The sequence below is a fragment of the Ostrea edulis genome, chromosome 4 (assembly GCF_947568905.1).
Source record: "Ostrea edulis chromosome 4, xbOstEdul1.1, whole genome shotgun sequence".
Lineage (NCBI taxonomy): Eukaryota > Metazoa > Mollusca > Bivalvia > Ostreida > Ostreidae > Ostrea > Ostrea edulis.
Window position 1 is genome coordinate 52,871,765 of NC_079167.1, and position 24,469 is coordinate 52,896,233.

At 33.2% G+C, this 24,469-nt stretch overlaps 1 protein-coding gene across 2 annotated transcripts; it reads right to left on the bottom strand.

Annotated features, from left to right (window-relative positions):
- Positions 1 to 575: 575 nt before the first annotated feature.
- Positions 576 to 24,029, bottom strand: LOC125669764 (uncharacterized). Of its 2 annotated transcripts, XM_048904508.2 has the most exons (18): positions 23,829 to 23,992; positions 22,267 to 22,361; positions 21,715 to 21,996; positions 20,918 to 21,050; positions 19,649 to 19,866; positions 19,084 to 19,241; positions 18,532 to 18,682; positions 18,276 to 18,364; positions 13,639 to 13,858; positions 13,422 to 13,555; positions 10,930 to 11,098; positions 8,944 to 9,093; positions 5,717 to 5,872; positions 4,454 to 4,529; positions 4,172 to 4,253; positions 4,038 to 4,058; positions 3,547 to 3,594; positions 576 to 3,044 (listed from the first exon to the last, which is right to left on the bottom strand). In XM_048904508.2, the coding sequence occupies exons 2-18, from the start codon at positions 22,337 to 22,339 to the stop codon at positions 2,394 to 2,396; spliced, it is 2,811 nt and encodes a 936-aa protein (XP_048760465.2). In that variant the 5' UTR covers positions 22,340 to 22,361; positions 23,829 to 23,992; the 3' UTR covers positions 576 to 2,393. The 2 variants fall into 2 exon arrangements, with proteins under 2 accessions (XP_048760465.2, XP_048760466.2); XM_048904509.2 differs by lacking the exon at positions 4,038 to 4,058 and having other exon boundaries at positions 23,829 to 24,029.
- Between the last annotated feature and the right edge of the window lie 440 nt (positions 24,030 to 24,469).

Genomic DNA, 24,469 nt, shown 5'->3' on the forward strand with positions numbered 1-24,469 from the left:
TTTCCAAGATTATCGAATATAAATTAAGATTTATGCACATAAATCAAAATTTGTATAACACTGTGAAAGGCGAAGATAACGAACAGTGATCAATCTCATAACTCCTATAAGCAATACATATAGAGAGTTGGGCAAACACGGACCCCTGGATATACCAGAGGTGGGATCAGGTGCCTAGGAGGTGTAAGCATCCCCTGTCGACCGGTCACACCAGTGTTAGGTGAAGGTAGTGTTGTAGTCACCAGCTTTAGGTGAAGGTAGTGTTGTGTATGTAGAAATGTGTATTTGCTCTCTGACAATTAATTTCTTAAAGATACAACTATAATTTTGGAGCACTCTGTGTGTTGATTCCAGTGTTATGATCGAAGATTAATTAAAAAAACGAGGCATATTATCAAATAGGATAAAGCATGATGTTCTACTAAGTGATGAGTTCTAAAATCATTTTGCTATAAAATGGAGTGACATAATTGTATTTAGTGTGTTTGTGTATCTTTGTATAAATATGTGTTATATTGTATATTTTGAATACATGATGAAACATTTTCCATGAGAAATAAAACCCCAACAAAACATTAATCTTGTCATTCATTTATTAATTGTAAGTATATAATAATCCTTGCAATATTTCATACACATACATCAGATAATGTACATGAAACATGAAGTATAATCCACAGCGATTGTCATATGATAAAATAACAGGTTTGAATAAAGTGTATATTAACTAAATTCCACAAAAAGTTCCATGCTCTCCGATATACCGAAGACGTGTACATCATTTTGTATTTTGAACATCGTAAGAAAAAAATCTTTTTACAAAGTGTCTGTAGATATGTGTCTAAGACTCATCCCAACCCCCATCAGTGTTTCTTTGTTCAAAGACCTTTACAACGATTGAGATTACAAACCTTAAAGCAAATATATTCTTGTTGAACATCACAAAATACACATCATATGTTGATACTGTTTTTACTTGTAATTTTTCAGGTTTTGTTTCTCTTATTTAGTTTCATAGATATATGTTACATGTAATGAGACGGTGATAACAGTATATTATGTTCACATCAGACAAGAAGAGGGGCAGAAACAGCATATATTACGTTCACATCAGACAAGAAGAGGGGCAGAAACAGCATATATTACGTTCACATCAGACAAGAAGAGGGGCGGAAGCAGCATATATTACGTTCACATCAGACAAGAAGAGGGGCGGAAACACCATATCACGTTCATGTTAGACAAGAAAAGGGGCGGAAACAGCATATTATGTTCACATCAGACAAGAAGAGGGGCGGAAACACCATATCACGTTCACATCAGACAAGAAGAGGGGCGGAAACAGCATATTATGTTCACATCAGACAAGAAGAGTGACGGAAACAGCAAATTACGTTCACATCAGACAAGAAGAGGGGCGGAAACAGCGTATTACGTTCACATCAGACAAGAAGAGGGGCGGAAACAGCATATTATGTTCACATCAGACAAGAAGAAGGGCGGAAATTATGTTTACATTACACAAGAAAAGGATGGAAACAGCATATTATTTTCACATCTGACAAAACGGATAAGAACAGTTTATCTTGAAGTTAACTTATTTCTACTTATCCAAAACTATCTTTATACATGTAGGAAGCTTAGCATGAAATAAAGATACTGAGAAGATGCAATCACGTGTACAGACGGTAAATATACGTATTTCCACGGCTTACACATCTCTCTCTGCTATTCACTTGTCTGATATTATGCTTGGCGTCAAATCAAGAAACTTAGAAAATGTGACCACGTGTGGAGACGGAAAATCTGTACGTCCAAGAATTATATACCTCTTTCTGCAATTCACTTGTCTGATATTATGCTTCACGTCAAATAAAGATACTTATAAGATGCAAGGACGTGTTCATACGGGAAATTTCTGTATGTCCATAAATTAAACATCTTTTTCTGCAAGTCTGATATTATGTTTGATAAATCCATTCAAGAATAAATTTGAGAGATATGTCATATATCATTCATTACATACATTTTGGTATTTTGTAAACCAATTTCTATCACAGAAGTATTGTTTTTGCTGAAGATCAAATTTATAAAATGTGTTTCTTTGTACATTGCCTGCAATACACCCAACTTGAGTGGATTAGATCACACTATTTTAAACATGAAAACGATCCCTGAGTACAATGGTGAAGGGGTACCTGAATTTGTAAGGAGTTTCTACATTGGTGAAGGGGTACCTGAATTTGTAAGGAGTTTCGAGCACTGTGTCACTCTGAAGTCATTACTTTAAGTGTCTTAGCAAAATATGGTGAAATGAATGTTGCATGGAAATTTGAGTTAATTTGTTTGCAACATTGTGTTTTCTTCAAATTTTCACAAATCAATGAAGCTCATTAAGCTTCAAATTCTGTTGTGTCAAACGTCACATTTTCTCCACTTGAATCAATTTGAATATCTCTAGCATAGGGAACAGTACTTTGAGAACTGCTATCTCCTGTGGTAAAAGTTTGAGAACTGTCAGCCATTGTGTCTAAATCACATAAAGTATTTTCTGAGATGTCCCTCTTCAGTTCTGGCGTGGGAGGACACGTATCTATGTTTTCACTATCTGAAGCACAAGTCGAGGTATAATTGGAACACATAACATCCCGATAACCTCCGGAGAAATCCCCCGAGTCATCCATCATATCTTGCAGTGTGTTCAATCCATCCTCTTCCAAATCTCCTTTAATGTAGCTGTCAATGGGATTTGAGCCGCCGCTGGAAAGAACCTGACCTTCCGAGCTGCTGGTTGCTGCGGTCTGATTTTTATTTCCTGGCATTTCGAAAACATTACATGCTTGCATGCGGTTTTCCAAAATAGTCTTGAATATTAATGTTTGTTTGTCCGAGTCGATCGGTGTTGTTGGTGTTGAGAAAACATCGGATTCGCACTTTGTGGACCCTATGCCGCTGCTGCTTACACTGTCCCTATCGGCTTCGGCGCCCTGCTCCTCGGAGGAGACGGATTCCGGAAGGCTTTGGGTACCGCTATCAGCCATATCCTAGAAATTTAATATTTGATAAATGAACAAGTTAATAGACAGGGATCAATCTCATAAATCCTATAAAGAATATAGAATTAAGAGAAAGACAGACACGTGTTAACAAATAATATAATAAGGGATGTTACAAGTGCAAACTTAGAAGATGTTGCGTGTTCCATCCCAACGGAGATTCATCTGCGCTATTCTAAAATCCCAGTTCGCTTCTCTCATTACCACCCTTTGTAGATTTAACAGGAATTTTGGGTTTCCGTGCAGCACCATTTACAAAACAAAAGATTGTACTACACTGTTGATCAGATCGAGATTCAGAATGATAAAGGTGTTGGTGAGAATGGCTGTAACCCTTGAACAGCATGTAAAATAGTGATTTGTCAATGTGACATAGCCAACAATGTCCTCCTCTCTGTCATGGGCAATCTCTCTCTCTCTCTCTATCTCTCTCTCTCCACGTGGATTACATATATTCATTGATAATAACTTGCTCCAATTGACCACTTACTTGTATATATTTTCCTTCCTCGGATAATTCGTTGTTATATCCAGGATTCTGTAGAGATATATAATCTAACTCAACAAAATATCACATTATCATGTTTAATAAATATCATCATCAGCTGGATGCTTTATCACTTTCAAATAATTTTTCATGCGATGTGTTGAATTGTTCAAACGAGCCACGTCTATCTATCTATGCATATACTAAGAAAGCGATCAATTAGACGGAATAATAATCATTGTGCTTGCAAAAATACACGTTTAGTTCTGTTAATAAAAAGGAAAATCGTAAATAATCTATAAGCAAAGAAATTATTTTCAAGGGATCTAGTACTAATCACATGCTAATATATTTATATTAATGAAATTTGAAAGTTAGAGTGAAAATTAGAGTTAGCAGAGGTTTTGATTGACAATTTAACATGCTAAAAGTGTACACTTGTGAAAGAAGAGAAATGGTAAAGATATATTTACTGGTACATCTGTTTTACTCACTGTATCGTTTGAAGATAATGGCTGTGTACAAAATCCACGTGTTAAGATTGATCAATTCTTTAAATTTTTTTAAAAATAAAATTCTTTAAAACTTTACGTAATAAAAACTTTCAAAAATTATTGTTAAATCATACCACATATGATTCGATATTGGGTATATTTATATCCGGATCCTCGAAGGTACACTTTCGTTTACAGTAACACACTAGGAACAATCTGCAAAGAAATTTCTAATTAGATATATGTAAGAATGTTCAGTGTCTGTAAAACGCAGATTAGTAAATTGAACAAATTTCATAATGCTGTATTATTAGGGATGTGATACAGGACGAAAGAGTGGTGCCCCGACTCCCTTATTTTATGCCGCCATTCTACAAAATAAAGTTTTTAAGTGCAAGCAGAATCAATGGACTCACGTTAGGAATACAAACACGAATACTGCTACGACTATTAGGGCCGTTGTAACTTCTTCGCCGTCATCCTTCTGAATATCTGTCGACAAAAATATTGAAAAATTGAGGTTTACAATGAAAGTCAAATGATATAGTATTAGAATCGACAAAGTAATGACTGATGTAGATATGTTATGTTTGATTTAATGGTTTAAAACTTTAAAAGTTTAAAAAGTTTAAAACTTGGGACACAGTAAGTGCTTAAAATCATCAATTTAGATACTTAGTATTATATAAGATTTAAACCTATCCTTCGGTTAATTTCATATTTGAAATGCAGTTCCCACCAAGAGCCTTTAAAACCTCAATAAAACATAGGTCATATAGTACTCAGACACAACATTTACATTATGAGCAAATAATTCACTACCATTACTTTAAAAGTCATACCCCTTTAACATTCATGTTTTCAGTTAAACGAAGCATTAATAGTAATCAACGATTTTTATACCCCCCGCAACAAGTTGTGGGCGGGGGTGGGTGGGTGGTATACTGGAATCGGGTTGTCCGTCTGTCTGTCCGTCCGTCCGTCTGTAGACGCAATGGTTTCCGGGCTCTAAAGCATTATCCTTTCCACCTACCGTCACCATATCATATATATGGACTACCCATGAGATGAAGATGTTCCCTATCGATTTTGGGGTCAAAAGGTCAAAGGTCAAGCGCACTGGACATCGAAGTAGCAATATGGTTTCCGGGCTCTAAAGCGTTATCCTTTCCACCTACAGTCACCATATCATACATATGGACTATCCATGGGATGAAGATGTTTCCTATCGATTTTGGGGTCAAAAGGTCAAAGGTCACGCGCACTGGACATCGAAGTAGCAATATGGTTCGGTTTGTCATGCCATTTTTTTACACTCAGAAAATAGGTAGTTTATACCTATTACCAACACCCTTTGGGAGATTGGGGTAAGCGGGGGGTATTCTTAGTGAGCATTGTTCACAGTACCTCTTATTTCGATTCGCACTTTGTGGGCAGCGCACATGCGCATCAAAACAATATGATGGAAACTATGCCACACAGTCATTTAGCATATGTATTGTGTACATGTTAAGTTATGAAAATTATCACACAGCGTGTGCAAGTTCCATTACACGTAACACAAGACAGAAGAAATCAAATGAGGAGAGTATGAAACACTGAATTCATTGAAACGGCTTTTCAGAGATTAAGCGATGCAAAAATAGATCCATTTAGAAAATTTTCTGAAAATCTCTTACCTTGGTATTCTAACGACTGGACGTCGCTATACACCGTTCGATTGTTCGCTAATCGCACCCCTATGCAAAAATCATAACGAGATGTAGGATCCAGATATGTCATTGGTATTTCTCGGAGATCGTGTCTGGCTTTCTCTGTTATGTTTGATGAGAAATCTGGAAATATAAAGATGCTTTGCGCAATCTGTTTGATCTTTCTAGGGGTAAACTGTATATAAATACATGCGCAGGGGCACATCCTAAACGAATTTATCATTATTCATAGAGATAGATAATACTAAAATTCTCTTGAATCATTTATGGCGTTTGCAAAGCGTAAACAAGAATCACAACTACCATGTTTCACAAAGGACAGTATGTTATGATACTTACCATTGGGTCTGATGTTTTGATTCTACTATTAGGACTGTTTGTTCATTAGTTTTTTGTGTTAAGTTGCGATTCTTATCCATTAAGATTGTGTTTTGTGATGTTGTTATTCATATCATTAGAACGGGATGTTGTGATTAATGTCATTTGTATTAATAGTGGTAATTCTTACCATTAAGAATGGGCGTTGTGATTCTTACCGTTAAGACTGGATATTGTGACTTGTACCTTTACGACTGGGATTTGTAATTCTTTCCATTTAAACCGAGTGTTTTCAATTTCAGGATATGTTTTGATTCTTACCATTAGGACAGGATGTTTTGATTCTTACCATTAGGACAGGATGTTTTGATTCTTACCAGTAGGACAGGATGTTTTGATTCTTACCTTTAGGACAAGGTGTTTTGATTCTTACCATTAGGACAAGGTGTTTTAATTCTTACCATTAGGACAAGGTGTTTTAATTCTCTACATTAGGACAACTAGGTGATTTAATTCTCTACATTAGAACAACTAGGTGTTTTAATTCTCTACATTAGAACAACTAGGTGATTTAATTCTCTACGTTAGAACAACTAGGTGATTTAATTCTCTATATTAGGACAAGGTGTTTTGATTCTCTACATTAGGACAACTAGGTGATTTAATTCTCTACATTAGGACAACTAGGTGATTTAATTCTCTATATTAGAACAACTAGGTGTTTTAATTCTCTACATTAGAACAACTAGGTGATTTAATTCTCTACATTAGGACAACTAGGTGTTTTAATTCTCTACATTAGGACAACTAGGTGATTTAATTCTCTATATTAGGACAAGGTGTTTTAATTCTCTATATTAGGACAAGGTGTTTTAATTCTCTATATTAGGACAAGGTGTTTTAATTCTCTATATTAGGACAACTAGGTGTTTTAATTCTCTATATTAGGACAAGGTGATTTAATTCTCTATATTAGGACAAGGTGTTTTAATTCTCTATATTAGGACAAGGTGTTTTAATTCTCTATATTAGGACAACTAGGTGTTTTAATTCTCTATATTAGGACAAGGTGTTTTAATTCTCTATATTAGGACAAGGTGTTTTAATTCTCTACATTAGGACAACAAGGTGTTTTGATTCTCTACATTAGGACAACTAGGTGTTTTAATTCTCTATATTAGGACAAGGTGTTTTAATTCTCTATATTAGGACAAGGTGTTTTAATTCTCTATATTAGGACAAGGTGTTTTAATTCTCTATATTAGGACAACTAGGTGTTTTAATTCTCTACATTAGGACAACTAGGTGATTTAATTCTCTATATTAGGACAAGGTGATTTAATTCTCTATATTAGGACAAGGTGTTTTAATTCTCTATATTAGGACAAGGTGTTTTAATTCTCTATATTAGGACAAGGTGTTTTAATTCTCTACATTAGGACAACAAGGTGTTTTGATTCTCTACATTAGGACAACTAGGTGTTTTAATTCTCTATATTAGGACAACTAGGTGATTTAATTCCCTATATTAGGACAACTAGGTGTTTTAATTCTCTATATTAGGACAAGGTGTTTTATCATTACCACCAGTACTAGGTAATGTGATTTTCTTACCATTAGGTCTGGATGTTTCTATTTTTACCATAACAGGCGTTTTGTTTCTTGCCATTAATATAGGATGTTTTATTTTTACCATTAGGACGGGGTGTTTCCATTTAACCATTAGGTCCGGGTGTTTTTATTTTTACCATTAGGTTAAGGTGTTTTTATTTTTACCCTTAGAACCTGGTGCTTTTATTCTTACCATTAGGTTCAGGTGAAGATAAAGAACAGTGATCAATCTCATAACTCCTATAGGCAATACAAAATAGAGAGTTGGACAAACATGGACCCCTGGATAAACCAGAGGTGGGACCAGGTGCCTAGCAGGAATATCGTTATTGTTAATATTCATGAAAGAACATATATCGAGCGACAAGTATCCTCGGGGACAGACTGTCCACCAGCAGAGATACATGCTCAGTGGTTAAATGAAAGGTGAAGATAACGAACAGTGATCAATCTCATAACTCCTATAAGCAATATAGAATAGAGAGTTGGGCAAACACGGACTCCTGGTTATACCAGAGGTGGGATCAGGTGCCTAGGAGGACCATTAGGTTCAGGTGTTTTAATTTTTACCATTAGGTTCAGATGTTTCTATTTTAACCATTAGGTTCAGGTGTTTATATTTTAACCATTACAACCGGGTGTTTTTATCTTTACCATTAGGTTCAGGTGTTTTTATTTTTACCATTAAAACCGGGTGTTTTTATTCTTACCATTTGATAGATGCTATCATGACTGAGCGTTTTGACTCAGCTTGAGCTTACCATTAGGACCCAGTACTTTAACTCTTACCATTAGGATTCAGTATTTTGACTATTACCATTAGGACTCAGTATTTTGACTGTTACCATTAGGACTCAGTATTTTTACTGTTACCATTAGGACTCAGTATTTTTACTGTTACCATTAGGACTCAGTATTTTTACTGTTACCATTAGGACTCAGTATTTTGACTCTTACCATTAGTTTTCAGTAGTTTGACACTTACCATTAGGATTCAGTAGTTTGACTCTTACCATTAGGGCCCAATATTTTTACTCTTACCATTAGGACTCAGTATTTAGACTCTTACCATTAGGACTCAGTATTTAGACTCTTACTATTAGGACTCAGTATTTAGACTCTTACCATTAGGACTCAGTATTTAGACTCTTACCATTAGGACTCAGTATTTAGACTCTTACCATTAGGACTCGGTATTTAGACTCTTACCATTAGGACTCAGTATTTAGACTCTTACCATTAGGACTCAGTATTTAGACTCTTACCATTAGGACACTTCAGTTTTCTGCCTGTATGCTTATGGTATAAGACTTGGTATGTCACTGGTCTACTCTCGTATTGACAGAATGTTGAGATAAGGTCAATCACCAATGGCTGGTTATCACTCTGCCTCAAATCAAAAGCTAATTTGAAATCTGAAGGAAAAAATTAGAATATATGTTACAATGTTTGAGTAATTATATTTGATGTCATTATAGGACAAAAATGAGTTGTATTACTACTGATATGAAAACAATATCATTTCATCGGAATCAACATCAAACAGTTTTTATTGCATTAAAACTCGAAAATCACACTTCGTGAGTATCATGATAAAGCTGACTCATCCATAAAACATTTGATCGTGTGAATTTTAAACTGTATCTTCCTCCTCTTGCTTAAAATAACTTTTTTTGTTATTCTATTATTGCTACCATTCCTCACAATAAATTAAAAACTAGACTTTTTACATCATAGACAGTTGCTCCATCAACAAAAATGCAGAAAAGAAAATATTCGTATCTAGTGATCAGCATCCAAAAAAAAATGACTTTGTTAAACACCACTTTAAACACGCACAAGTACTCTGAAGTTGGAATAAAAAATATGCCGGAGTTCCTCAATGATAACATCTTCGTAGTCTTTGGTAATCAGGTCTTGCAACAGTATGTTGGAATTCCCATGGGCACGAATTGTGTTAATTTGTTAGCTGGCCTGTTTTTTGTATTCTTATGAAGCAGAGTTTATGCAAAAGCTTCTACATGAAAAGAAAATAATATCTTGCTGTGGCCTTCAGCTGAACATTTAGATACATCGACGACGTTTTTATCTATTATCAATAATTATTTTCATTCATATGTCGATTCGATATATCCCAGTGAACACGAAATAAAAGATATCACAGAGTCCTCCACATCTGCTTCGTACCTAGATATTTTATTGAGAATAAATATTAACGGCAAACTAACATCTCAATTTTCTGACAAAACAGATGATTTCAGCTTCTCGAAAAGAGCTTGTTCTGCATATGATCAGTTTTTAAATCGAGGCAGCTACTGACAAACATGTTGATCTTACAGGGATTTCAACAGTCTAGAATAAAGTCAACATGTGGCAAATCCTGTGATCATTATAATGATCTAGTTTGCCAATGCAACCTTTGGGTCAAATGCTGTCTGACGTGTTTCATATCGATTGTTATGCCGTTCTTGGCACACGGATTTTGACTATGGATAGCTCCGTTTACCAGATTAAGACATAAGGCTCACGGTGGGTGTGACCGGTCGACAGGGGATGCTTACTTCTCCTAGGCACATGATCCCACCTCTGGTTTGTCCAGGGGTCCGTGTTTGCCCAACTCTCTATTTTGTATTCCTTAAAGGAATTATGACATTGATCATTGTTCGTTATCGTAACGTTTCATCTATTTAAATCTAGTTATCAATGCATGTATTTAGTTAATTTCTTCATTTCACCTTTCAAAAAAGATAATATAATGTCATAATTTACTTATTCAATGCTGCTTTAATTTATGGGTATCACCGAATTTCAACATTGTTGTTCGATTCAGAATTCACAATTAGACTGTAAATAGTTTTGTTTTATGAAGCAGGATCTTCATAATGTGAAAAAGCAACTGATGGCAAATAACATGACATGAGATATAATTTCTCAAAGCAAGAACTTTCCAATGTGTAAAAAAAATTCTGCTAAAGTTTTGTGTTTATGTTGTAAACAAATCGTGTCATGATATAAGAAAAACAACAAACTACCAAAAAATAACAACAATAAAAGTCCTAAAATAATGCAATATTACATCTACATATATTGACTATTCCCTTATGACCTTTGACACACATACATAATTAGGTAATTCAATATGGCGACGCTCTGTGTGCAAAACAAGTAGATAAATTACCAAATGCTGATGATGAGTGACTTAAAAAAGACATCTTATATACTTTACTGACTTAGGATGAAAATCTTCATACCATGGTGAGACTGCAGCAGTTGATAATAACACGAAGCAAATGTAAGTCCCGAAGACGTCTTATTCCTGTACTGAACAGACACTCCAAATATCATGTTACTGTTGTGCTGTATGTCTGTAAGACGTACACCACTACCGGGGGTCTGGAAAGTTCGCCATTCAATGTCGTCCTGTAACAAGAGGCCCGTGTTAACGGTCACCTGTGTGACATGATCAACTTTTCATAGAACAGATCAATCAAATTGTACTTGGCTGTTCAGATTCCATTTTTTCAATGTTTAAGAGTTAAAGGATTTTCTTTAATCATGTATTTTCACCATATGAGCCCCATGAAGCCCCAGTAACTAGTATGGAGTCATGAATGCCATCATTTTGGTAGGAGTCCATAACCAGACATATATTATTTCGCCACAATGTACCGAAGCAAAGAGGATAAAATGTTTCAGCACTCCTTTATTTCTAGAGACTGAACCCCTTATACACGGGTAGGGGAATTCACAATTTTGTTAGAGGGTTAAATGCACTTCCTAACCATGCATAAGGTACCATATAGCGGGGTTTTTTCGCGGGGTGATACATTTGGCTTATTTTGCGGTTAAACAACTTTCCGTCAAAATTTCACACGCCAAATATGTACCTAATTGTGACTTCAGTATTTGCAAAAACGGTCACTCTTCCTTGTCCGCCAAAATTGATTCCGCTAGAATCATTAGCATACATATGAGCCAGCACATCATAAAATTTTAGAACCGCGGAAAAACCGCTATACGGTATCTATTCACAACAAAAAGAAGTCGAGAAGGCAATTTTAAAAGAAACTAGAACTGTCCTAATGGGACTAATACCCCCCGCGGGGCATATAAGATGATGGGAAATATTTAATGCAAGCACATTGGATATTTTCACATTATCTACAGGGCAATCAATGTGAATCAGAAAATGTCCGTAACTTCCATAACTGTTAAAATATTTCAATGAAAATAGAAGATGCACAACTACATTATATATATAAGATGAGAATAAAGTTTGAATCAAATCTGTTCAACGGTATTAGAATTAAACTCTGGACAAAGTGCGCAACCCCCAAAATGAAAAGAAAATGTGCGTAACTTCTATAACTGTTAAAATATTTCAATGAAAATAGGAGATGCACAACTACATAATATATAGAAGATGTGCATAAAGTTTGAATGAAATATGTCCAGCGGTATTAGAAATAAACTTCGGACAAATTGCGTCTACGGACGGACAGACGGACAAAGTGATTCCAGTATACCCCCCCCCCCAAACTTCGTTTGCGGGGGGTATAAAAATGTACTTGCACAGTTGCACTAAATTCCCACTTGGGTCCCACACTAAAACCTGAACCCCTACTCCAAGGGTTGGGAAATTCAAAATTTGGTAGAAGCTACATGCTTTTTATAATCGTGCATACAGTATAACTTAACAATGCGCAGAAGTTTAGGAAGAAGATATTTAAGAAATTAAATAAATTTTTCATATTTACATTCTACTTTCATTTCTGTCGGAATTCCCAGTCATTGAAATGGACGTACTGTATTTATCAAGATTCACATGAGCATTGTGAAATGAGGAAATGGCTATCATTACAATTTGTAAAGATATCAAAAACAGTGGAAATGTACATGTTTAAACATTAACCACAATATCACTTTATACTCATTTGAGCCTCACCTTAGAGTCTGAGTCCCTGGCTCAGAGATCATGAATTTCACAATTTTGCTCATTTGTTCTTCATTGCTATGTATTTAGCTTTTTTTTCAAGAAAAATATTTTTATACAGTCATTACATTTTCCCTATATGAAGTACAAAGTCCCATCCTAGCACCACCACCTTTGACCCTGGGCCATGAATTTAACAATTTTGGTAGAAGCATCCTTGTTCGTTGTAACTAAAGGCAGTTTATCTGCTAAATGTCCCTGAGCAAAGATTTTAATGATTGCATCATTTGTAATACGTATTTTTTGCCCTATACATGTAGCTTTTATGTCCCAATGGTGTAGCTTTCATGAAATCCACAAGTACCCTTACCTAAGATATATTCCATACCAAATTGGATGAAAAACGGTCATACACTTTCAAATGCTGAAATATTAACGCATGACGGACAACGACGAACAACTACCAATCGCAATGGGTCATTTGAGTGACTCATTTGACCTAAAAATGGAATCCTGATGAATAGGGTTATGTACGCCATATATATATATTTCATTGTCTTTGTTCGACTGGAAGTTGTGAATATATAAAGTTCAAAGCAGATTTTAATGGTTCTATAAAAAATTTTTTTAGAATGGATATCCTTTCTTTACGCGCATTAATATTGAGTTGCATAGAAAAGACAATAAAAAAAACCAATACTCATTTATACACGACTCGTCTTTCTGGCAAATTATAAAGACCTTTCTGTACAATAATATAGATATAAAATCATGCTCATGTTAACTTTTTATTCACGAACTTTATTTTACCTCGCAAGTTGTGCGACTTCGATGAGTGCACCACATTATTGTTGCGGCTAAAACATCAGTGACGTCATCCATCTCCCACGTGATCCAGTATCCCTTTGTTTCAATTTCCTCCACCGTTACAAATATTCCATTATCTATATTTTGAATTGTAATATTATTTAATTTTTATAAGGAAAGGCAAATTATGTACGATCTAAGAAGTAAATTGGTTTCATACCTTCATTCGTAATTGAAATTAATGAATCATTTTCGGATGACCCTTCCTTGTTGATATATCTTAGAGCTGCAGTGTAACTGGAATCAGATCTGTCAAACGGCATTTTCAATGAGGCTTCTGATGGTGTAAAATTTCCCACCCATATTGTGCGGTTAGCGTCGTTTGAAAGTACCACATTTACACTGCAGTTTTCCGAGTTCCAGTATCTTTCCTGTAATGGCTGCAAGCATGAAAAATGAAATAACACATGCACTGTATGCCATCTACTTCAGTATCCAAAAAATATCAATACATTTCCGATTCCACCGTCTTCAATGTATGTATGTACGCATTGATTATAATTCTCTAACATTTCAATTATCATTGAATTGAATTCAAATGGTTGAAACGTTTCAATATTTAAATAGTATGAGGTTATCCTAATTGTACATGGATACAGGTTCGAATATTGAATTATTATCAAGAATTTAAACTTGTATAGCTTGTGTCTATTAACTGAGGAGAATTTAAACTTGTATAGTTTGTGTCTATTAACTGAGGAGAATTTAAACTTGTATAGTCTGTGTCTATTAACTGAGGAAACTTTAAACTTGTATAGTTATTGTGTATTAAATGAGTAAACTTTAAACTTGTAGAGTTATTGTTTATTAAATGAGTAAACTTTAAACTTGTATAATTATTGTTTATTAAGTGAGTAAACTTTAAACTTGTATAGTTATTGTTTATTAAGTGAGTAAACTTTAAACTTGTAGAGTTATTGTTTATTAAATGAGTAGACTTTAAACTTGTATAGTTATTGTTTATTAAATGAGTAGACTTTAAACTTGTATAGTTATTGTTTATTAAATGAGTAAACTTTAAACTTGTATAGTTATTGTTTATTAAGTGAGTAAACTTTAAACTTGTATAGTTATTGTTTATTAAATGAGTAAACTTTAAACTTGTATAGTTATTGTTTATTAAGTGAGTAAACTTTAAACTTGTAGAGTTATTGTTTATTAAATGAGTAGACTTTAAACTTGTATAGTTATTGTTTATTAAATGAGGAGACTTTAAACTTGTATAGTTACTGTTTATTAAATGAGTAAACTTTAAACTTGTATAGTTATTGTTTATTAAATGAGTAAACTTTAAACTTGTATAGTTATTGTTTATTAAATGAGAAACTTTAAACTTGTATAGTTATTGTTTATTAAATGAGTAAACTTTAAACTTGTATAGTTATTGTTTATTAAATGAGTAAACTTTAAACTTGTATAGTTATTGTTTATTAAGTGAGTAAACTTTAAACTTGTATAGTTATTGTTTATTAAATGAGTAAACTTTAAACTTGTATAGTTATTGTTTATTAAGTGAGTAAACTTTAAACTTGTATAGTTATTGTTTATTAAATGAGTAAACTTTAAACTTGTATAGTTATTGTTTATTAAGTGAGTAGACTTTAAACTTGTATAGTTATTGTTTATTAAATGAGTAGACTTTAAACTTGTATAGTTATTGTTTATTAAATGAGTAGACTTTAAACTTGTATAGTTATTGTTTATTAAATGAGTAAACTTTAAACTTGTATAGGTATTGTTTATTAAGTGAGTAAACTTTAAACTTGTATAGTTATTGTTTATTAAATGAGTAAACTTTAAACTTGTATAGTTATTGTTTATTAAGTGAGTAAACTTTAAACTTGTAGAGTTATTGTTTATTAAATGAGTAGACTTTAAACTTGTATAGTTATTGTTTATTAAATGAGTAGACTTTAAACTTGTATAGTTATTGTTTATTAAATGAGTAAACTTTAAACTTGTATAGTTATTGTTTATTAAATGAGTAAACTTTAAACTTGTATAGTTATTGTTTATTAAATGAGAGACTTTAAACTTGTATAGTTATTGTTTATTAAATGAGTAAACTTTAAACTTGTATAGTTATTGTTTATTAAATGAGTAAACTTTAAACTTGTATAGTTATTGTTTATTAAGTGAGTAAACTTTAAACTTGTATAGTTATTGTTTATTAAATGAGTAAACTTTAAACTTGTATAGTTATTGTTTATTAAGTGAGTAAACTTTAAACTTGTATAGTTATTGTTTATTAAATGAGTAAACTTTAAACTTGTATAGTTATTGTTTATTAAGTGAGTAAACTTTAAACTTGTAGAGTTATTGTTTATTAAATGAGTAGACTTTAAACTTGTATAGTTATTGTTTATTAAATGAGGAGACTTTAAACTTGTATAGTTATTGTTTATTAAATGAGTAAACTTTAAACTTGTATAGTTATTGTTTATTAAATGAGTAAACTTTAAACTTGTATAGTTATTGTTTATTAAATTAGTAAACTTTAAACTTGTATACTTATATTTAACATGGATGCTTCTTTTGCCTTATTGACATACATGTATCATGACATTTAGAAGTTCTGTAAAATTCAAGACATTGAAGTTAAAGATTATATTGTATAGTGCAGTGTTAAAAAAAAATGGTGAAGATAACAAACAGTGATAAATCTCATAACTCTTATAAGGAGTACATAATAGAGAGTTGGGCAAACACGGACCCTTGGATATACCAGAGGTGGGATCAGGTGCTCAGAAGTAAACATAACCTATCGACCGCTCACACCCGCCGTGAATCCTATACCTGGAGATATTGTAAACATCAGCTACTGTAGTATATTTTTTAAAAATACCGCCATGTAGTGACGTCACCAAACATCTGTCAGTCCGTAAATTCATACTTTTGAAAGATTTCGTATTCAATATGTAAATTAAAGAATAAAATTTCACAGCACATTGGGTGATAAAATTTCTATTAATTGCTCAAAGAATGTAACTATCATTTAGTGATACTACAAGTATATAGTACGCTGGCATGAGGCGTTGCAGTTCATACCTTCATGTATTTTTTTTTTAAATCTTAAATTCACATTCTACTTTCATTTCTGTGGGAATTCCCAGTCGTTAAAATAGACTATACTATATTTATCAAGATGCATACGCGCATTGTTCACAAATGCATTGCATTCATGAGGAAATGGTTCTATCATTATAATTTGTAACGGCAAAAACAATGGAAAAGTTAATTTTATGGCATGAACATCCTCATTAAGAACCTTTCGGGAAGTCCACATATTTATAAAAATGTTGTAATGGATATTCTAAAAATGAAGTTTTGTTGTTTATCCGATACCAGTTGCTCTGTGCTCCATATACCAATACTCTCCCTGTAGTTATGAAAATCAAATAATATGACATTTGCATATCTATTTAAATTATCATGCTGATTAAAAACTCTACATCATTTTATCATTGCAAAGATAAAAAATCTTGCTTGTCCATGAACCTTTTGGACAAACCTCGTATTACGTATATTTCAATATCATGTGCACCAAATGCATTTTAAACATGCATTGTAAGATTGCAAATTAAAAATGTAAATTTTATGGAAAGCACACGGTGTTGCTTTTTTTCTACCCACAATTAAACGTAAATTAGGTCGTATTTACATTAAATCTTCAGATTTTATAATTAGAAAGTGTTTAAAGAAATGTAGTTATCTTTGTATCGTTATGTAAAGGAGTATGACATTGTGATCAATAGTCTCATTCTATTTCTTCTCATCTACATAGATGGTAGCATGATCGTTGATTTAATTGTGTCATATTTCACTGCTTTGAACGTTACTAAACTTTCTCTATATTTGAAATTCCAATGTATGATTGATGCTTTCAATCTTGTGCCAAGCACAGTCAACGCTTCCCAGTGCCTACAGTGACATGTATTTTTTCCCCATTCATATAAATGTCTTTGGTAAAAATTAGAATTTTAAAATTCTAATATCGTTAGTTTGATTTGATATATAGAACAAATCACATGTAGCAATTCACCTTTCATAACTGTTTTTTTTTTTAATTTTCATTTTCACATCCACTTGTTTTCTACGAAACTCCTTTTATAACACATGACATTTTAGAAAGAAGGAAAATTACTCGGACAGGAAAACAGATCAAACTACTATCAAAAAGAGTAATATTAATCAAAATATTTTCTAAAATGCTTAGCATCAGAAAAAAATGCAAACTTTTGTAAACGATAAAATTTCTTGTAAATCTATAATACAAAGATATTCAATCAATAAAAGAAACTGTCTATATGAGTATATAACATGGTCAACATCGAACACTGATCAAACTATGATTAAGGAAGAGATAGAGAACGAGCACGCACGGTGTCTTGTAATGTTCCGTGGGTACCAACATTGTTTACCTTGTGACCTTGACCTACTTTTTGAAATTTTTAACCTTGCTTATAACTTTTGAACAGTGAGTGCTAGAACTTAGATATTTCACATGAGTATTCCTTGTGACAAGACCTTTCCGTGGGTATTAAACCTTTTGACCTTGGCATTTGACCTACTTTTAAAAAAATTGACATTGGTCATAGCTTCTAAATGGTAAATATTAGAGTTTTCATATTGCACAGAAGCATTTTTGTGACAAGATCTTTCTACTGGTACCAAGATATTTGTCCTTGTGAGATTGGCCATCTTTGGAATTGGCCATTATGGGGGGCATTTGTGTTTCACAAGCACATCTTGTTCACTTTAAATTCATAATACCATGATAAAAATATTAAGAATTACCTTGTGATAAAGAGTTATTTCTTTCGAGTCTGGAGTGTGAGTATCGATGAAATACAGTCCCTCCAACGTTTCCGGTGGCCAGTGCGGAACTGATAAACACACAAAAAATACATTTTATTCACAAACACTCTTTACAGATATTTGCCATAGAAATCCTTTTAAAGAGTTATTTTATGAAACAGACATCAGACAGACTTCAGACATGTATGCAATATACAAGATCATAACCATACAAGTAAACTAGTAGTGATTTTACCGTCGGGATGGGTGGTGGTGGGTTTCGTATCAACGTCACTCCAATACATAGAACCCACTGGTTTGGCTTTCATTTGTATTGTATAGTTCGTGAAAGGAACACAGTTTTCCAATGTCATAGAAACACTTTCATTTCCACTAGAAAATAGTACCTACATCACAATGAGAAAAAAAATTGAAACGAAATGTTCACTTTCAAAGATATATCAAGTAGAAATTAAAATTACACACAACATTCCTCTCGACACATTGTGCAGCGTTTGAGGTTCACCATTTCACTTCCTTTCGTTTATGGTGATTTCAAAATAATTTAACTTTTTAATATATTACATATAAATCGTTATGTTTTAGGGTTTAGATTAATAAAGTGTGGTCAATTTTCACATTAAGAGGACTGTAAATGCCTATCTGGCGGTAAAATTATAGGAGGGGTGGAATAATGGAATGAAAATACCTACCTGTCTGTCTCTATTATTCCAGGAGGGGTGATATATGGGCAATGTCTGACGGTGTTTCTCTGGAGGAGTTACACTAAAGAATTAGAAATACCTACCTGTTCGACTGCATTGCTCCAGGTTGGTCGGTAAGTGAGGTCATACTGGACTACAGCATGATATTCTCGGTGTATCGAATATTCTAAGGGTAGGTCCAAGGTTATATCTATTGTAGTTTTAGATGGTTTTATGCTCATTCGAGGAGCAGAAAGTTGTACTGGAAAATGAAAACAAAGTTGATTAAAACGCTGTAGAGAAATACAGAGAAAACTGCCTAATCCGACCCCTGGGTAATCCGTTACACTGGACATTCCCACCCTTACTTTCACTCTCAATTTCATATTTTCATTTGTTTTATGGTATTTATTCCGAAACAGCGTGTATTTCGACAAAAACTTTGTCTTCCGGTGCATGTCAGATCAGACAGGTCTTCGTTTAGATATCATTAAAAGCATTCTATTTGAAATTATGAACAAATTTATACTGTATTTCGGGAAATCCTTTTTTTATAAACTGAATAATCGGACTTCAAATTACAATTATAATAGGTGACAACTGATATACTAAATGATGGCGAATATTCACAATAAAAGAGATATGTGTTTTCTTTTTTTAAACTCTTACCTATTTTAGAAATTGTAATGCTGTACGCACGACTCACAACCCCGATACTATTCGTCAATGTTAAATTGAATGTGTAATTTGTAGAAGGTATAAATCTATCAAATATATTCGCATCGTCTGAGGATATATAGCATCCGCTCGTGGTTGTTGACTGGAACCTGTTGGGGACTTCATACTTCGTTATAGTCACTTTGGGGCACGGTCTGTATGCTAAAGCGCTAAATAATAACAAAAGAAACAATGTTATCAAAATACCACTGCTCCGTCATCGTGGATGTTATAACAGAAATCTTTAAATAATCTGTCATTTAAGATTTGGTGAATGGAAAATTCTATTTCAAGCAAGCAAAAAGTGAATTTTGTCAAAATCGCACTATAGATGCAGGTACATGGTTGTACAAATGTTGTTGCTATTCAATATTTGTGAACGAAGTAGAAGGGGTCACAATCTAACATAAATGTAGCAGGAATTCCAATATGAATATAAAATAAAGACACACCAGAATGATCTTCAAATATAGAATATACTTTATATCAATTAGATGGCTGTAAAATGAACATTTCCATCTAAAACGAGAATTAGAGCGAGATTAATATAAGCCTTTTGGCTTGTTTCTCAATCTATTTCATGTATAAGACATTGTTTGTAGACATTATCGAATTATTTACGAATAAATATTGTTTAAACTAAAACGAGAATTCTTTTAATTTCAAAAGAAAACGGTGAAATGCTCAAAGAAAACGTTGGTGCTGGAAACTCTGACACCTTTCCAGCATGAAAAATGTTTGTTTAGGTAAACAATTCGTAATTGTTATGAAAAACTTTCGTTCTTAGTTTTTAAGGTGTACTAAAATCATTCTGGTTTATCCCTGTATAAAAGCATATGTGTATAATGTGAAATTGCTTTGACAAAACAGTGAATTAAATGTACTTTCATTTCACAAAATCATATACCCATGTGATCTGAAAATGAAGATATATCATGGTATTGTAATATAGTTTACTAATTGCATGTGTTACATATAGCAAACATCTCATAATTTCACATATATTAAAAAATTAAGAGCAGCATAAAACATTCCAAAGATATACAAGTACCCAATCATTTCTACATGTAATCGTCTGTTGACATAAATATACGTGATATAATTCCTTGCATATATTACATTCGATAACAGTATATTCAACAAAACATGCCATACTTATTTCAAGACTTCAACTAACAATTACATAGAATTTAAACTCAGGAAGAAGAAATCAATATTTACCCATCGGTGTAGGTGACATTCCAAAATGACTTCACAGAATTAATCAAGTTCACTTCTGGCACGTCCCATGAACAATTCAACTCAGCCCTATTATTGGACACGCATCTGATATTTTCTGGAAGCTGAGGTTCATCTACAAAACGGAGTAACACATTTCTAAGATTGTTATTACACTAATCAGAGCTCTTTAACATGTGTATTTCTGAGATTGTTATTGCATCAATCAGAGCTCTTGAACATAGTATAATTACACTAACCAGAGCTCTTTAACATGTGTATTTCTGAGATTGTTAATGCATCAATCAGAGCTCTTGAACATAGTATAATTACACTAACCAGAGCTCTTTAACATGTGTATTTCTGAGATTGTTATTGCATCAATCAGAGCTCTTGAACATAGTATAATTACACTAACCAGAGCTCTTTAACATGTGTATTTCTGAGATTGTTAATGCATCAATCAGAGCTCTTGAACATAGTATAATTACACTAACCAGAGCTCTTTAACATGTGTATTTCTGAGATTGTTATTGCATCAATCAGAGCTCTTGAACATAGTATAATTACACTAACCAGAGCTCTTTAACATGTGTATTTCTGAGATTGTTATTGCATCAATCAGAGCTCTTGAACCTCGTTTACTATCAGACTAATGTTGTGAACTTTAGGACAAATATGTATCATATCTGCATGAATTGATTTCGGTTATACTTACAATGTCTGAGAGAGAGAGAGAGAGAGAGAGAGAGAGAGAGAGAGAGAGAGAGAGAGAGAGAGAGAGAGAAATAGCTACTTGCATCCAACCACCACATCCAAGTGACCCATGTGTGCTTCAGTCGAATTAGAAGAGGTTGCACAAAAGTAACTTATGACTGTTCTCTTCACAGAATTTAAATCACTTAATTTATAATACTTTGTGTTGTTCGTTTGCAGGACGGGTTCTAAGCGTTGGCAATTGGATGGTGGCAAGCATTTCTTTAAGTATAAATCACTGAAAGAAGCATTCGATTTTCCCAGTGAACACGAAACATCCAGTGTCTTATTCACTGCCACGTAGATTTTTTGCGAAGGAGAAATTACTGTAAAAAGTAAAAGATGAACATTTAATATTAACAGGAACAATTAACTTGCAAAGTGAATTGTTCGGTAGATATACAGACACATGTACTTTACGTTTGACAATTACGTGTAGAAAATGCATATAAATTTGATATATATGTTTGCTTTTCCATTTTCATTCGTAAACAAAATAATGGACATAGAGTGCAAAATGGAAACAAAAATATCCGTGTTTTATCTTTCTTTCAGAAGCAGAATGATGAAGAATTTCTACAAGACTGTCCTCTTACAAGTTTGTGTTGATGAAGACACGAAGATTACGCTCAGAATAAAGTACTGCATACAAAGCTGCAATCGATGCATGTCGACGTCTTACTGTCTGTTTCTGCAAAATAACTCTAAACGTTTGTTTTCAGGACATTTTGTTTACATAGACACAGATAAAACATTGATAATCCTGATTTTTTTTTTACTGACATGACGTAATATTTAAGATAATGGTTTTGTTAGGTAAGTGTTTTGATTGTCCAAATCGGAGTTTTACAACTGTTGACTTTTAGATGTTGTCAGTTTCCTCTTTCCCCCATTATTATCATGTATTTTCCGTATTGGTATACAAATATATCTGCAATTTATATATCGGCCTACTTCCGGTTATTTGTACAAGACCTGTACTTCACTCTTGTAAAAGAGATAGTAGTTAGATATGCTGTTCAATAGAAACTAAGTTTAGATTGTCAAGCGGAAATGTGAAGTTTGTTTTGTGGCTAATGGATATATCTAGTTTATCTATTTGGCTTTCAATAGTTTTAAGAATGCAAACAAATTACAGTGTTCTTTACTGTAAATGCTAGATTTATGCAGGTTAAAACTACAGATGTATGGTTACATCGTTTGAGAGAGAAAAAGAGGAGAATGGCAGGTGAGAAGGACTGGGTGGGGTATAACCCTTGCCAGCCCCTCAGTGAAGGGGATTTAGAGGTGGATTTAGTGGAGGCGATTTAGAGGTGGATTTAGTGAAGGGGATTTAATGGTGGGTTTAGTGAAGGGGATTTGTTGGAAGAGTTGGAAGTCATAAAATGGATGATATTAATTGGCATAAACAAGAAAAAGTTTAGGTGTTAGAAAAGTTTGTTATATATACGAATATAGTAGGTACGTACAACATCACTCGCGAGAAGCACCAAAGAATGTCAACATGGGTGAAAAGTACGTCAAATTGGTGTCATTGAAAGATATTCAAAGTATTTCAGAATTAAAGTCAAATGATTCAGTGCAAAGTGATTAAGAGAGAGGAAAGTATGGCTTTTATTCCAAATAGCTACATGGCGCAGTTATTTTTGGTAACCTAATTTATTCATGCATGCATTATTCTTCAGAATTTTGATATGTATTTTGACATGTTACTTTGACAACTTTACCTTTGATTATTCATGGTTGGTGTTTTACAAAAATGCTTTAAACAAGCAGATCATCTTACATAGGGAGAACTCATTCCCACCATGTTATTCATGAAGTTGTTTTCAATATTGTACCTTTGAAAATAACATTGTACTTTTACAATGCGTGGTCATCTTATGAAACATTTATCTTAATCTCGATATTTTAAATGACTGTTAACGAAATGGGAAGCAATAGCTTAAACTTTCTCTAATGTTGAAAAGTAATATTCCCGACAAGCCACACATACATGTAGATATATTCAGCAGATAATAGGTTATATAGAATCTAAAATGTAACGACGACAGTCAATGGCTTAATTCAGGTAGGCTAATTTAAGACTGGTATATTTTCTTCTTTCTCTACCTGTTCTAGTTTTTGAAGGATGGCGATATATACAAAAGTAACTTACCTGAACAACATGGCGACGTCAACATTCGTGGACACGATTATTGTTCAGTTATTATCTCACTCAGATAATCTTTATCTGTGAAACGAATCCATGTTGTACTATTTCACTACTTGTAACATCACACTGACTGAAATTTTCTTATCATGGTAAAAATTAAATCCACATCGCGGTCCGCTTGACTGAGCATGCGTCACCGAACTGTGACATAGATGGGTTGCGTTTCATTATTTTATGTCAAAAATATTCAAGTCTTGGTTTTCAAATTCCGCAAAGTGGTTGATTGTTTTTATGAAAGTTAAGTCATTGCCTGAAACCACAATGTAAATAAAAAACAAAATAGGATCATAGAATTGTGAAAACAACACGATGGTTTCATCTGTTTATCTTACTAAAGCTTTTTTTCTTCAGAAATATATTACAATGTGTGTGCGTTAGAAAATAGAAATACAATGTGTGTGCGTTAGAAAATAGAAATACAATGTGTGTGCGTTAGAAAATATTAATCAAAGGTTGTATACTTTGAGTATTTAATACTAGTAAAATATAGGCTATTTTTATCGCACTGTAAACTGAATAAGCTTTTGTCTCGTACACGTGCAATAACAAACAAACATATTATGGGTTAGATTTATTTGACGTTT

Bases quoted from the DNA above. Each gene is read 5' to 3' on its own strand.
- LOC125669764 (XM_048904508.2), bottom strand. From the start codon at position 22,339: ATGCATCGATTGCAGCTTTGTATGCAGTACTTTATTCTGAGCGTAATC. The intron at 21,051-21,714 runs GCAAGTAGCTAT...TCCGTTTTGTAG, and splicing joins CTTGGATGTGGTGGTTGGAT to ATGAACCTCAGCTTCCAGAA. The intron at 4,059-4,171 runs GTATGATTTAAC...TTTTGTACACAG, and splicing joins CCAATATCGAATCATATGTG to CCATTATCTTCAAACGATAC.